This window comes from Oncorhynchus mykiss, chromosome 23, assembly GCF_013265735.2.
Source record: "Oncorhynchus mykiss isolate Arlee chromosome 23, USDA_OmykA_1.1, whole genome shotgun sequence".
Classification (NCBI taxonomy): domain Eukaryota; kingdom Metazoa; phylum Chordata; class Actinopteri; order Salmoniformes; family Salmonidae; genus Oncorhynchus; species Oncorhynchus mykiss.
The window spans coordinates 33,284,087-33,299,826 of NC_048587.1; the positions used below are offsets into that span (position 1 = coordinate 33,284,087).

Below are 15,740 nucleotides of genomic sequence, written 5' to 3' on the forward strand. Positions count from 1 at the left end.
CACCCCAGTTTCATCGACATTCCATATGTCTCCTGGTCCAAATTTGTTTTTTCTGTTGCACTTCTGCGACATTATCCAAGAAAGCATTAACATTTTCTCTGTTGAAGCTACTTGCCCTGGCAAGACTAGTTGCCTCTGGCTTTCTCAGCGACAGCGTTGGGTGCTGCTTTAAGAAGCCTGTAAACCACTCCGAGCTGGCCTTTTCCTTTTCTGCCCACATTGGCGCAAGCTTCAGCTGGTGTGCCACAGCAAACTGGTAGGCAAGTCTTCTGACCTCACTTGGCGACAGACCAAAATAAATGTCAGCTGACCTAATAATATACTGAACAAGCTCCATCTCCAAATCAGCTGAAAAAATCTGCCGTGGCTTTGTATAGCCTACCACGGTTGTTGGCATGGCTGTCTGACTTTCAACTTCTTCTCTGGTAAACTTTGACAATACCTAGTCAGAATATGGTAATTTATGGCAAAATCCTTCTCTGTACTCCTGATTTGATTTGTTCTGCAACTTCACCTGCCTCACTGCCTTTAACATTATGCCAGGTCGTGTGCTGCCATTCTGTCTTTCTTTTATTATTTCTAACCATCTTTCCTTCCTTCCTTCCTTCCTTCAAAAACACATTTCCTCATTGCAATTACAGATTCATTACAGGCTTATCACGCCCACCTTCCCGTCTACTATTCTTGTTGCCACAATGCAATTCATAACATTACTTCATACAGTGTCACAAATTTTTAGTTGTGTGTGGATATACTGTCTCATACAGTAGGCATGTTGTGTGTTAGTAGACACACACACACCAGAGTCTGTTTTGTGTAGTCCAGGGATATGTCTGCTGCTCTAAACTATATGTATATATGATAATCCATTTACAGTAACATTTAATACTATTATCAGAGCTGATTACACAATATCACAATGTTTTTTGAGCATGTTCTATGTATACTGGGGCAAATTGTCACATGTGAAGACTTTCCCCAAGGTCATTGAGACAACTTGCCCCAAACTGACATGTGTGCTAATGTTGGCTAAATCTCAAGGTTAGCTCAACATAGGACTGCAGCTAAAGTATCAAAATACACGTTATTGTCTCCTCCATTCAGTGCAAAATTATCATTTTGAACATTCATACCTAAAAGTTTTATTGCATAAAATGTAAAGTGCCATTTTTTTATTTTCAAGGGGAAAAATAAGGAACTTGTGCTCACCTCAGATTAGTAACCATGACCACATGTGAACAGGAAGTTGACCATAGAACATGTAGTCACACAAATGAGCTATTTGAGATGGCGCCTCTAGTGTTGGAGGTATGAACCCCTATGCATAATAATACAGTCCACACTCAAAGGGGATTACGCAATTTAAAAATTGGATTATAGGCTAGACATGTGTACCAAAGACATCCTAAATCAGATTTGTTTTATGGTTTTCTGCCATGTATAATATGCAGTAGGCTATGTATTGTTTGTATAAGGCACAATCATATATATATATATATATTTTTTTTTTTCAGGCTTGGTCTTATAAGCATATGCATATGCCCTAATATGCATATGGATGTTTTGAATTAATAATCACCATAGAAAGCGCTGTCCATTTCATTGTTAGGCTTTGCCACAACAACCATGTTTCACACTCTGTTTCAACCTGCTGTTGAACTTCTTTCTTCAAATTGATCGATCACAGTGAGGTGAGTTTTAAAAAGCATGACACCGTTTTGATGAGTGTTTGATCTGATTTTTGATTCATTTGCATTGATATCAGAGTGGTTAGAGGGACAATAGAGCCCTTAGTGAGTTGGCTACTACCAAAGCTTGTCCAGAGTGCATAATAGGAGAATACCGTTACTCAACTGTCACGTGGAATTTTACTGCGGTCTTGACTGCTGGTGTGGCGATAATACGTCACTGCAACAGCCCTATAGTATGGAGGCCCTTCTGTGATTGGTAATGTGGTGATTTTAAACGGCATCATATTAGTTTGTTATTAACAGTAATATATTAATAGTCTGGTTAAACCAGACTGACCATGGCTGTGCTCAATGGTGAACACAGCATTCACTAGGCTAATATACTAATGCTGCGTGTTAAAATCCTACACCTTCAGTGACTGACTACAAATGTTCTAGGAGTGTTCTAGCCATGTGTATTATCTCCCCAACAGGCCGTATTGTACTCCTCTGGCAATCTCAAAACAAATATGGAATGTGCCAAGCGGAATGTTCATGTCTTGTTTATATTTAGGCTGATATTCTAACAGTGTGTAGCAGCAAGGGAGTGTGTGCTTGATTGTTTATAGTATCAATATTGTTCATGAAAAATACTAGTTCAATGAAATGGTCTGTTAAGTAATTTTACAGTTAAGTCCCAGAGGTTAAATTGCTCTCACTGTGTCTGTTTCTCCTACCTGTACTTTGTGTGCCTAGCTCTGTTATGGTATGGCTCAAGAAATCGCAAGAACAATGGATATCTTTTTTTTTCTCGTGTCTTTTCTAAAAACACATTTCAAAAACCTTAACATTGTTTTCTGGGTTCCTGCACTTGTATGATTTGAGAGTGTCTGCTGTATTGTGCACTGATTTATAAATGACTGGAGTTCTATTGTTGTGCAAGTAGCTTTGAAATAAAATGTTCAACTTTATTGATCAAGCCCTTGTATCAGTCATCACAGCGGTTTGGTGTCAAATTCTGTCATTGCAGAGATTCATTCTGAAGAAATGGACCAAAGGATACAGCTAAAGCACTGGGAAAATGTTATATAGTAATACAATAGTAATATCACAGTATTTTAAACCAGCAGTAAAGTAAAGTAGTGAACGGTTGAACAAATCCCATAGGCTTTAATGTTTAAATTAGGTTTGAGGGATGACCGGTGAAATCGGCTCTGTCTGATGATTGATTCTTCAACCACTTCAGACTTGTCAGGTTGAGGTCTTCTGTAACCATAGGAAAGCACAATATCACCATCTGCTGGTCTGTATCTGTCCTACAGTTGGTGTGTTTGTCTCTTATGTCCGACTGGATTCAAACCTGGGTCTTTGCATGCCAGAAGATTGTGTTAGGCGTTAGTTTGGGGAACTAATGCAAGTCTTCAATAAATTCACATGCTGATATTGTGCCAGCTCCAGGTAGATTAAGATAAGGTTTATTGGATTGTGGACTGCCCTGAGTGACAAAAGAGACCCAGGAGTTGCACGGCTCCAATTCCACATCTGCCCTGTCAGGCCAACTTGGACATTTTAATTAGACTGCCTGAAGGGAGATAAAGACAAACAGATTACAAGCATATACAGTACACGTACAAATACTCTCCATTTGAAAATAGAGAATATAAGAGATCATATTTCACACTTCAGTGGAGAACTCAGGTGCAAAATTGAATGTAGACTTGGATTTGCTTGTCCAGAAATTACAGAGAGGGTTAGACATGGAGATCCTATAATTCACTGAATCAGCAGGATCTCCATGATGCTCGAGTTCTCATAATACCTTGTGTGCGTGTGTAGTAGAACGGGTGTAGAGGAGAACCACTAGCGTCACTCTCTGGTCTCGCTCAGATGAAGACAGCACGCTGCCCTCTCGTCCTTGCTGTGCACCACCTCAGAGCAGGCGTGAGCCCCGATCCATACGGCCCGGCTCCGGCCTGTCAGTCGTTTCAACTCGCTCGCCAACGATATTCCTTTCCGCCGATCCTCGCGAACTGGTCTGACACAGTCTTCACGCTGAGCTGTCTGAGGTTATTAAAGTTATGGCTAGTTACTCCGGAGAAATATCCCCAACATCGGTTATTACAAAATAGTGGGATTTGTTAGAATGAGACATTTGCAAACTGTTCTTTTGGTTGGGCTGGTCTTGCCATCCTCAACACAGCAAACATTTTTACAGAAACATATTTACAGTTACTGACAAATTAAAAACACATTGCCCGTGCAGGAAATCTAACACATTTGGCAATCAACAACAACTGAAGCATCACACAATCACATATCCTCACCTCCTTTCCCTGAGCCTGCTCCCGGGGTCTGAGAATGAATTTCCCCTGACCCCTCCACCTCCCCTGGGCCTGGAATACACACTCCTGGTCCAGGAGGGTCCTCTGGGTGGGTTTGGCAGGGAGCCTGCGCCCCAGGGGCTCCTTGACCACTTCCTCTATCAGAATGTAGTCGCTGGCGTTGCCCGCAGACAGCAGGACGCTGGACTGTCTGGCTTTGCTCAGTGTCTATGAGTGAAATGGAGATCAGGTAAAGACGTGATCTATAATTTCAACATCCTGCAACTCTGTTAAGCTAAGGGGTGTAGTTAAGGAAAGGTAACCTCGCCCAAATTCATAGACTGATGCAAAGACTGACAGTCCATTTGATTCTCTAATCATACTGAACATCTAAAACATCAAGCGTGTGCCTGACTCCCATATACCTGTTGGATGAGGTCATTGGCTGTGATGTGTCGGGGAGCTCTGAGGGTCATCTGTGATTGGTCAGGAGACACTCCATGTACTTCCACCAGGAAGGAATCATCCTCCAGTCCACAGCTTACCTCCATCTCTATATCTGTCTTCCCTTCATTCAAAGGCTGAAACAAAGGTGAATAGTAAACTTATGGTTAAAGGTAGTTTTTTTTTTACAGACATCAATAATAGTATAATTAATAATGGCAAGGAATGGCATCACTGGTGAATTCCACACAGACATTGGAAGGAACAGGGTCAGCTGCAGTTCAGCAGCCCCAGAGCAGTGTTGGGGGTTGAACAAGGTTGAATAGAGAAAATACCAAAATTATCAGAATTCCAGACTCTGAAGCAACAAAATGGGAAAACTGTGCAATGCCTTTCTTACTGACTGAAAGTCATACATTTGATCATAAGAGAACGGAACAGTGATTTTGAGTAGGTTGGAATGCACCCAGACCTTTTCTCTCGTTTTGAGGCACACTCTGCCCAGGTAGCCTTCATCAGGGTTCCAACTCTGAATGACCCTAAATATCTCCTCCTCAGGCCTGATGGTCCTCTGCAGGAGAGGCTTTCGAGCCTCCCCCCTCTCACCCCTACTCTCCCCCCTCTCCCGGGGCAATGCCACCCTCTCTTCCATCAAGAAGCAAGAAGAGAGGGAGAAGCGAGTGGAGGAGGAGAGGGATGGATGGATCTAGGTGGGAGAGAGATTAAGCATTATATTGTTGCACTCACTTTTCTGAAATGAATCTCGAAGATCCAGATCATCTTTACCTCTCCCCCCCTCAAAAATACATTCCCATAAGAGTTTCAGATACCACGGAGTTGCCCAAAATGTGTAGAATATGGAGGTACAGCAGGTACAGTATATGGTGATGTGAGAAGATGCAGTGCTCACTCACAATGTGTAGGAGCTGTCTGGCAGTGGTCCTCTCACTCACACTGACCACTATGAAAGGCTCAGGCCCAGGGACTCCATGTACGGTGACCCTGTACTGCACAGCAGCCCTTCGATCCTCTGTACTGAAGAGCTGGGACACACACACAGCATGAGTTTAGGGGTAATGCAGGGCCGAATCAAAATCCTGCAGACTGACCGAGTTTCTGTCCAGGACATTAGTAGGAAAAAATCTGCACTACACATTCACTCACTAGACACAGTCCCTACACACTTCACTCAATATACTGTACACTATACACTCACCCGTGATGCAGGCTGTGAACCTGCTCCTCCACTGTCTTCAGTTCTATGGCTGTAGATGAACAGACTTGAGACTGGCAGGGCCTCGTTGTGCTGATTCCTCAGCTGCACATGTCTGTATCCTGCCACACACACGTTTTGGAAATAATTGCCACTGTTAGTATTGGGAATATAATGCTCTCATTTGACAGCGTTGTAGCTTTTTCTCCCTTCAAGTTTTTTTATATATTTTTTTTTACCCTGCTCTCTCTTTTAAAACAAACTTTATATGGGCATAGCATTTCTACAGTTCTGTGTGAATTCAATTAGCTAATCAAATTTGAAAAGTTCTTTATTTTGATTTTTTTCTGTAAAGTATAGGAATTATTTTAACACAGACCGTTTTATTGGATAGCGGGAAAAATATTTAGAGAATCCGTTAGCTGAGCCAAAGCTGCCAAGCATAGACTTGATGGGACAGAGAGACTTCATGTTTGGTCTGAGTAATGTGGGAACCAATGGGACAGGACTGGAGTACCAAATGTTCCTGAACGGGAAAGCACAGCAGTCTCCATATTCGTTTTGTTCATCCCTCAAGAATGAATGAAGCAAGCCGATGATTTACAATGAAAGGTTTATTTACAAAAAGCCTGGTTTAACAAAGTTTGCATCGAAAATAGAAAATAGCAAAAAAAGAAGTGCCTGCATTAAAAACACAAATAGACGCAGGGGCAAGAACATTTAGGCCACAGTTTGGTAATGAGTAGTCGTCCCAAGGAGTCACAAGTTGTCAATGAACTCCCAGATTGTGGGTTGTCTGGTCTTCTCAAAAAATAACCAAAGTGATACCAGGCCTTCCAAAGCGATACCAGGCCTTCACTATGCTGTTGGTCTTCCAGATGTCTTGTAGGACAACATCGTGGTAGTTACACATTTCTAGAATAAAAATATATCAACTTGTTAGACATTTTATTATTTGTCCCATTGTCATCAATGCTATGGCCTAATAATTAATAACACAACAACAACATAAAAAAACAACAAAAAATATCATCTTAGCCTAATACGCCTAGGCTACTGTTTTTAACATCATACCCATGTTATATTCCTTTCTCCCCAGTGACAATCCACGTCTTCTCAAAGTTCTCCAGAAAGGTGGACAGCTCCGGTACCTAAAAGAATGCCGTTTCCTTCAGCTCCTTGGAACACTTCACCGCGTCAGCTGGCAGAACAAATGTGAGTGTGTAGAACATCTTGACGTGGTGGGTCGCAGGCTCTTCAGCACTTGGAACGCACAAGTATATGTGTTGTGCAACAACATGTTTGCTAAAAAATATAAATATAACATTAGATGGCATGTTCAATTCAAGGTGTTTTGCCCAATTTTGTAAATGGACACATTATTAGACTAAAGCAATCATTTAAATTTAGTCCTAGTTTTATTTCACGTGTAGGCCTATGGCAGCACAAATCTGAATATAGACCTACAACAATAAAACACATTTAAACAGGCCTAATATAATGTAAAAAAAAAAAACATTTATAATTAGGCTATATCAATTGTTGGTACATACCTCAGACTTATCCGTCATAACAATATAGGCTGCTGCATAAACCATTGACTCCATCATGCAGGTGAGGTGCATCCTTTCTGTGCATCCTGTGAATGGTGTGCACCTCCTGGCATAAAGATGGGATCTTCTTGAATGATCCATCTGCAAACACATGCTTGCATGCCCGACAGAATTCTAAGTTGGGTTTCGTTGTGAAGATAAGGAATCTGTCCTGGTCCACTGTCGTGCTGGAAGAAATGGGGTTCACGGCCTTGTTCACGCGTGGTGCTATGATAGATCTCAGGTATGATTGACCAGGTTGGACAGGGTTGCAGGTAGATCGGAATCGGAGAGGGTTGCCGGCTCAGACGGCGTCGGGTCTCCCTCATCTGTGACTCCTGCCTCAAGGATGACAGGGTCGGGAAGAGTTCTATCTTTACCTGCTGCCATGCCATGGCTCTCAGGGATGGTTTCAGCCAGTACCGGCGGCGCCTGCTTCTTCTTTTGCCGGTGATTCTGTAGGTCTACACACTTTTTTACGTTGTGTACAGGGTTGTTTCTGACAGTCTCGGACAACTGATGACTCCAAAACGCGGTGTCTGCTTTTCTCGGTCTCCAGATTCCTCTTCTTCGGGTTATTCATCTCCCATTTTCTGTCATGTTCCACACCTGTTGACCTGTCACCATTCCATCCGGGTCATAGTTGTGTACTCCTGACACGTTGGAAATATTGGTCCCCCAGTCAGTGAAGACCATGGGACCTCGGCACTTGTGATAATTATTTGATGCACATGCAGTATGAATTGTTGTTTGCAGGCTTTTGTTCCATTTTGTAGATGTAGCCATCATGTTCGATCCTGCTTCCCGGTATTGAGAGGGTCACTGCTTCAAGTGAATTGAAATGGAAAGCTCTACTCGTTTTGGGTGCCGGTACGAATGGATAGCTCAGAGAGTCTGCTCTTTTTCTATCGATTGGTTGAATGACAGTTGAGTAGTAGTAGTAGCTTGTTCTTGGAAGGATAGCTGTTGAGGAAAGGAGTGGCCTATTTGTACAAAACAATATAACGTTTATATATTATTTCTTTTTTATCAACTAGGCTATTTGCAGGTCTATTGTTGAACTATCAAGGTCCCTCCAAAATGATGTGTTAAAAGCTCTGACAGGTTTTGCAGTTTCTGTGTCTTTGCACAAACAAAAATGATAATTTCAAACAGAATAGTTTGTGCATGAATTAGGCTCATTATAGCAGGATATAGGCTGACATTTGCATTCAACAGTTTGGAATGTCTGGAGTTTTAATCATGACTACATTTTTCTATGCTAATTTGGTAATTAGTATTTTTTTCATCTGAAAGGACTGTATCTGTACCAAGCTTCTAGTCTTTTAATAAAAAACACAATCTTTGTGTGTGTGCCTGTGTTTAAAATGAGATTAGTCCATGGAAGATAAGTCAGAGATAAAATTATGTAGCATGTGTGTGTCTCTGTGTGTGTTTTTTCAGAGTCTCTGTGTGTGCGCCTACTGTACCTGTCCTGAGTGCTCTGAGTGGTATGATCCTATGAGCCGTGGTCTGGGAGCTGTTGTGTTCCACCACAGTAAACCGTAGGAAGGCCAGGTCAGCCATGAGTAGGGGGAAGTGGAAGCTCTGGTTCCATATGGGGTTCAGGGGGTTACGGTGGATGGGTTTGGTGCGGAAGTGGCACCCGTCTGCCTGCATGCCCATGATGTCTACCTCAATGTAGGGATTGCCTGCTGTGGTCCCTGGGCATACATTCTGACCAGAGATGATCTGGAAGGAATGGAAAGAGATAGGGAGAAAGAGACGGAGACCGAGAGAAAGACATCCATAAAAAACTGAACAAAAAAGGAAACCAGTTGATCACTAGCTACTTGTTGTTATCATGTGATTGTACACTGAGTGGACAAAACATTAAGAACACCTGCTCTTTCCATGACATGGACCAGGTGAAAGCTATGATCCCTTATTGATGTCACTTGTTAAATCCACTTCAATCAGTGTAGATGAAGTGGAGGAGAGGTTAAAGAAGGAATTTTAAGCCTCGAGACAATTGAGACCTGGATTGTGTATATGTGCCATTAATGGGCAAAACAAAAGATTGAAGTGCTTTTGAACGGCTCATGGTAGTAGATGCCAGACGCAGCGGTTTGAGTGTGACAAGAACTGCAAAGCTGCTGGGTTTTTCACACTCAACAGTTTCCCATGTGTATCAAGAATGATCCACCGCCCAAAGGACATCCAACCAACCTGACACAACTGTGGGAAGCACTGGAGTCAACATTGCCCAGCATTATACAGTTGAAAGTTTGACACCTTGTAGAGTCCATGCCCCAACAAATTGTGGAGGTTTTGAAGGCAAAAGGGGTTGCAACTTAATATTAGGAAGGTGTTCCTAATGTTTTGTACGCTCAGTGTATGTATAGTGCATTCAGAAAGTATTCAGACCCCTTTACTTTTTCCACATTTTGTGACATTACAGCCTTCTTATAAAATGTATTAAATCGTATTTTTCCCCCTCATCAATCTACACACAATAACCCATAACGACAAAGGAAAAACTGAAATATCACATTTACATAAGTATTCAGACCCTTTACTCAGTACTTTGTTGAAGCACCTTTTACAGCCTCGAGTCTTCTTGGGTATGACACTACAAGCTTGACACATCTGTATTTGGGGAGTTTCACCCATTCTTCTCTGCTGATCCTCTCAAGCTCTGTCAGGTTGGATGGGGAGCGTTGCTGCACAGCTATTTTCAGGTCTCTCCAGAGATGTACGATCGGTTTCAAGTCCGGGCTCTGTCTGGGCAACTCAGACAGTCATTCAGAGACTTGTCCCGAGGCTCTGAATGCTCTGGAGCAGGTTTTCATCAAGGATCTCTCTGTACCTTTCTCTGTTCATCTTTCCCTCGATCCTAACTAGTCTCCCAGTCCCAGCTGCTGAAAAACATCCCCACAGCATGATGCTGCCATCACCATATTTCACCATAGGGATGGTGCCAGGTTTCCTCCAGACATGACGCTTGGAATCCAGAGCATCTTGTTTCTCATGGTCTGAGAGTCTTTAGGTGCCTTTTGGCAAACTCCAAGTTGTCATGTGCCTTTTACTGAGGAGTGGCTTCCATCTGGCCACTCTACCATAAAGGCCTGATTGGTGGAGTGCTGCAGAGATTATTGTCCTTCTGGATGGTTCTCCCATCTCCACAGAGGAACTCTGGAGCTCTGTCAGAGTGACCATCGGGTTCTTGGTCACCTCCCTGACCAAGGCCCTTCTCCCCCGATTTTTCAGTTTGTCCGGGCGGCCAGCTCTAGGAATAGTGTTGGTGCTTCCAAACTTCTTCCATTTAAGAATGATGGAGGCCACTGTCTTCTTGGGAACTTTCAATGCTGCAGAAATATTTTGGTACCCTTCCCCAGATCTGTGCCTCGACCCAATCCTGTCTCGGAGCTCTACGGACAATTCCTTTGACTTCATGGCTTGGTTTTTGCTCTGTGGACCTTATGTAGACAAGTGTGTAACTTTCCAAATCATGTCCAATCAATTGAGTTTGACACAGGTGGACTCCAATCAAGTTGTAAAAACATCTCAAGGATGATCAATGGAAACAGGATGCACCTGAGCTCAATTCGAGTCTCATCGCAAAGGGTCTGAATACTTATGTAAATAAGATATTTCTGTTTTTTTATTTTTAATACATTTGCAAAAATGTAAAAAAAAACAACGTTTTTTCTCTTTTTCATTATGGGATATTGTGTGTAGATTGATGATAAAGGGGGGAAAACAATTCAATCAATTTTAGAATAAGGCTGTAACGTAAACAAAATGTGGAAAAAGTCAAGGGGTCTGAACACTTTCTGAATGGACTGTATACATCCAACTATTACTGCTATATACTCACAGTGAGAGTGAACAAGGCGGGGCTCATGCCCTCTGGGTCTCTGTCAAGGGGGCAGAAGTGTCTGTAGAGTGGGCAGCTGGCATCCCACAGGACCGGGGGCTTCAGTACATACCCACAACCCCCGTTAGGCTCAAACATGGCCGCGTTCAGCTGCAGGGGCAGGTCTGTCAGAGAAGGAGCGAGAGAAAGAGAGAGAGAGAAATATGGTCACTTTCAGGAAGACTCAAAAAGAGGTTTGTGCTCCAACAACTAGAATTTCAGACAGACGTCATTTTCAAGAAGGATGTTGTCGACTTGTGCTCCATTCAATTGGCTTCCCTGATTCAACTTCTGAAATAGTGAATTTGCCAAACCCCTTGTTCCCTTGTACTTTCAACTGAATGCAGACAGCGCCAACTCATTCTGCCAGTAGGTCTAACATGGTTTGCTTGAATGAAGCTAGCCAAATGAATTTCTCACTTTAGGCATAATAAAGCAAACTTGACTTAGTTGACGACTCCTAGCGTCAAGCTCACCATCGGTCTGGTAGTTGAGAGCGACCAGCTGTATTCCATGCAGCCAGAAGAGTAGGGGACTGGGGTTGGTGGAGTCAATACGTGTGGCTGCCGGGTAAGTTCGCAGGAGCTGGGCGCTGGTGTGTTGGATCAGCTTCCGGGAGTAGCGGCGACACAGGCGCTTGGCAGCGTTCTCATTGACTGAGGAAACGTGATAGCATTTTGGGGTGCGGATGAGGGAGCTGAGGGAGGTGGGTGATTCTTCCCAGTTGGGACGGGGGCCCTCTGATGCTGCTCCTTCAGATTTAGGGGAAAGGGTTATGAGAGACGTGTGTTAGAGGTATGCGTTTGTGTGTGTGTGAGACACACTGACCGCAAAGGGTTTAACTTTCAAGTATATCCAAAAGATGTCTAGCCTGTCTAGGAAATAGTAGCAGACTGCTAGCACTGAGTTAGAACTCTGTCATGGGGCAGAGAAGAGTAGCCTACCTCGCCCTGGGGTGCGCATCACTGTCGATGGGTCCCCTGGAAAACCTTTCCCTGGGGGATTCCCAAAGATGGACCTCCTGCCCTTTCCTCTAGAAGAAAGAACTTCTTTTCTCTCTTTTCTCTCCCTGGGAGTATCAGATGGAGTAGGGGTGGATAGACCTGGGACCCCACACACACAGAAGTCATCCAAATGTGAAAATAGTGAATACCTTTGCAAAGGGGTCTCACAAGTAAGACAAATGCTTCAGAGATATTATATAGGCCTATACCTACAATTATATCAACAGACTGGAAACAAACCTATTTACAAGGAATTGTATAGTTTGTTTACAGAAGGGGATGTAATGTAAGGAACTACCTGGGAATTTGACAGCTTGACAGTAGATCACCAGATCTGAGAGCTCCTGGGCTATCTGTCGTCCTTCCTTCTTGCTTCGAGGCAGCTTGAATTCTTCCTCCAACTCCTTGCCAAATACCTGTGTGTGTGTGTATGTATGTGTGTGTGTGTAGAAAAATACAAAAGAGACTAAACTATTTCAGACAAACACCAATAATATGTAAAATATGTATTTTTAAATGTTTAACCCCATGTCTCATGCTGTGATTAATCAAACATTAACGTACAAACTGGTTAATTAGCTTTTTTGTTTCTGGATTTACTAGATCCAACCAAATGTGACGAATGGAGATGGAAGACAAACACCTTTCCTTTGTTGTGAGTAGCACTCTCACATTTCTTCATCTTCTTGGGGACTTCGTCACTGTGTTCAGTCTGTAACTTCTCCCCCGATGAAGACTTTCCCTCCGGTCTATCCTCCAGGATATTATCTGTATCAACGCAGACATTCCCAGCCAAATACATTATTCTTGCAGTCTAAACAAAAACACACACTCATTCAGTATAATCTAATTTGATGTTTTCAGTGACAAAGAACTATGTAACATTCAAACATTTGGCCAAAAGCTATTGGCTTTCAAGCCATCTCTTGTCTTTGACCCACTTGGTAATCAAATTGAGTGTCAGTGGATACTCATTTAGTAGACAAGAATCTTTTGAACCCCCTTGTGCAATGGACACAGTCACAGCCAGTGTACCAGAGCACTGCACAAATCTATTCAGCAACAGGACAACAAGCATGCGGTGGGTTTAGCTAATCTTAAGTGATTCATTTGATTACTTGTATTACCTTCTGGGACATAAGAAGCAGGAGATAAAGTGGGGACGTCAGCTGCAGAGGAAGAGTGAGTAGGGGGGTCACAGGATGAGTAGAGGAATTGGGATAATTAAACGTATGCTGTCTGAGGGTATCATGAGGGTGTTACGACCCAAATGGCTTGACTATAAACTGGCAGACACAGGGATGCTATTGATGGTGTGATCATACCATCAGATAGTGATTCGTACTCATAGTCATATTCATCCTCATACTCTTCTTCCTCTTCTTCCTCATTGTTGATGGTTGGGAAGGGAGGAGGCATCACACTACTGGCCTGAGCATGCATCTGTGCCAACTGGTGAGCCTGTATCAGGAAGAGTTATTGAGGACAATCTTAGTTCATTCTAATTACGCATCAGTGTACCATCATTTTAGGTACATACAGTACAGCACATGATACAGATGAAGGACTGGATCAGTAACTGTTAAGACAACTTTTGTTTAGTGTTCATTATCAGGGGCCTTGCTTTCTGTTTGAGGATGTCCACCGGCGTCTGGTGAGCTTTCAGCTTCTTGTTCTTGAGGAGGATTTTCCCCCTCAGTTGCCATGGTGATGGCAACAGCGGGTCGTCCGAGAAATCACTCTCAAACAGGAACTTTGTCACCAGCTTATCCCCAAACACAGTCTGTTGAAGGACAACACACAAACACACCATCAGAGTATTAATCTGTTTATGGAAGGGAAGACGGATCAATTATGATTGACTTAACAAAGGCAATGTATATGTTCCTGTTCACTAACTCTATACCTAACCTAAACTCTTACCCTAACCTTACACCCTCTAACCCTAACCTCACCCCCTCTAACCCTAACCTCACCCCCTCTAACCCTAACCCCACCCCCTCTAACCCTAACTTTACCCACTCTAACCCTAACCTCACCCCCTCTAACCTTAACCCCACCCCCTCTAACCCTAACCCCACCCCCTCTAACCCTAACCTCACCCCCTCTAACCTTAACCCCACCCCCTCTAACCCCACCCCCTCTAACCCTAACCTCACCCCCTCTAACCCTAACCTCACCCCCTCTAAACCTAACCTCACCCCCTCTAACCCTAACCCCACCCCCTCTAAACCTAACCTCACCCCCTCTAACCCTAACCTCACCCCCTCTAAACCTCACCCCCTCTAAACCTCACCCCCTCTAACCCTAACCCCACCCCCTGTAACCCTAACTTCACCACCTCTAACCCTAACCCCACCCCCTCTAACCTTAACCCCACCCCCTCTAACCTTAACCCCACCCCCTCTAACCCTAACCCCACCCCCTCTAACCCTAACCTCACCCCCTCTAACCCTAACCTCACCCCCTCTAAACCTAACCTCACCCCCTCTAACCCTAACCCCACCCCCTCTAAACCTAACCTCACCCCCTCTAACCCTAACCTCACCCCCTCTAAACCTCACCCCCTCTAAACCTCACCCCCTCTAACCCTAACCCCACCCCCTGTAACCCTAACTTCACCCCCTCTAACCCTAACCCCACCCCCTCTAACCTTAACCCCACCCCCTCTAACCTTAACCCCACCCCCTCTAACCCTAACCCCACCCCCTCTAACCCTAACTTTACCCACTCTAACCCTAACCTCACCCCCTCTAACCTTAACCCCACCCCCTCTAACCCTAACCCCACCCCCTCTAACCCTAACCTCACCCCCTCTAACCTTAACCCCATCGCCTCTAACCCTAACCCACCCCCTCTAACCCTAACCTCACCCCCTCTAAACCTAACCTCACCCCCTCTAAACCTAACCTCACCCCCTCTAACCCTAACCCCACCCCCTCTAAACCTAACCTCACCCCCTCTAACCCTAACCCCACCCCTTCTAACCCTAACCTCACCCCCTCTAACCCTAACCTCACCCCCTCTAACCCTAACCTCACCCCCTCTATCCCTAACCTTCATTTTTTTTGTTCTCCCGCCTGAATATCCACTTTCTTGAGTAAAACACCAACAAGCATGAGAGCCCATTTAACATCTCAACATTTCAACAATGAACTGGACAGGATAGTAAGTAGGCCTACTCACCTTGAAGATGTTGGCCATCTTTCGTTGCTGCGGCAGGGAGCAGTGATTCTCTATGGACAGCATCACAGGCAGGTCAGAGGTCACAAAGGCTGATCGGTTCACTGCTTCCACCACATCCTGCAGGAATGGGAGTAGGAACTGGATTACATGTGCGGCAGGTAGCCTAGCGGTTAGAGAGGCGAGCCAACAACTGGTGGGTTGTCAGTTTGAACCCCGGTTCTGACAGAAAAAATCTGTCGGGAAGTGAGCAGGCAACACAAAATGTTGCTGCTATCAAATCCTAGATGCTGTTGTGCCCTTGAGCAAGGCACTTATCCCCCCCACAATAACAGCCTCCCGGGTGCCCAGTGTGGCACCCTGCACCTCTCCAAAACTGGTCTATGTATGTGTGTGTCTTTCGGAGGGGTTGGGT

The 15,740-nt window shown here is 44.1% G+C and overlaps 2 protein-coding genes across 5 annotated transcripts in view; one reads left to right on the plus strand and one right to left on the minus strand.

The window, feature by feature from the left end:
- Nucleotides 1–2,641, plus strand: part of LOC110502616 (hypoxia-inducible factor 1-alpha inhibitor) — a 34,325-nt gene extending 31,684 nt beyond the window's left edge. The window contains exon 9 of the mRNA XM_036960255.1: nucleotides 642–2,641. The gene's annotated coding sequence lies outside the window, so the exon portion shown is untranslated. The remainder of the gene's footprint in view (nucleotides 1–641) is intronic.
- A 113-nt stretch (nucleotides 2,642–2,754) lies between these two features.
- Nucleotides 2,755–15,740, minus strand: part of LOC110502617 (1-phosphatidylinositol 4,5-bisphosphate phosphodiesterase epsilon-1) — a 43,438-nt gene continuing 30,452 nt past the window's right edge. For 2 of the 4 annotated variants that reach the window (XM_036960251.1, XM_036960250.1), the window contains exons 17-33: nucleotides 15,329–15,445; nucleotides 13,767–13,925; nucleotides 13,468–13,603; nucleotides 13,270–13,311; nucleotides 12,786–12,910; nucleotides 12,441–12,558; nucleotides 12,083–12,241; nucleotides 11,615–11,890; nucleotides 11,100–11,263; nucleotides 8,710–8,971; nucleotides 5,652–5,770; nucleotides 5,350–5,478; nucleotides 4,908–5,141; nucleotides 4,417–4,572; nucleotides 3,995–4,219; nucleotides 3,490–3,731; nucleotides 2,755–3,252 (exon numbers count right to left, since the gene is read on the minus strand). In XM_036960251.1, coding sequence (XP_036816146.1) covers nucleotides 3,537–3,731; nucleotides 3,995–4,219; nucleotides 4,417–4,572; nucleotides 4,908–5,141; nucleotides 5,350–5,478; nucleotides 5,652–5,770; nucleotides 8,710–8,971; nucleotides 11,100–11,263; nucleotides 11,615–11,890; nucleotides 12,083–12,241; nucleotides 12,441–12,558; nucleotides 12,786–12,910; nucleotides 13,270–13,311; nucleotides 13,468–13,603; nucleotides 13,767–13,925; nucleotides 15,329–15,445 — 2,616 coding nt within the window. In that variant the 3' untranslated portion in view covers nucleotides 2,755–3,252; nucleotides 3,490–3,536. The other 2 variants (XM_036960252.1, XR_005039170.1) reach the window with 2 other exon arrangements.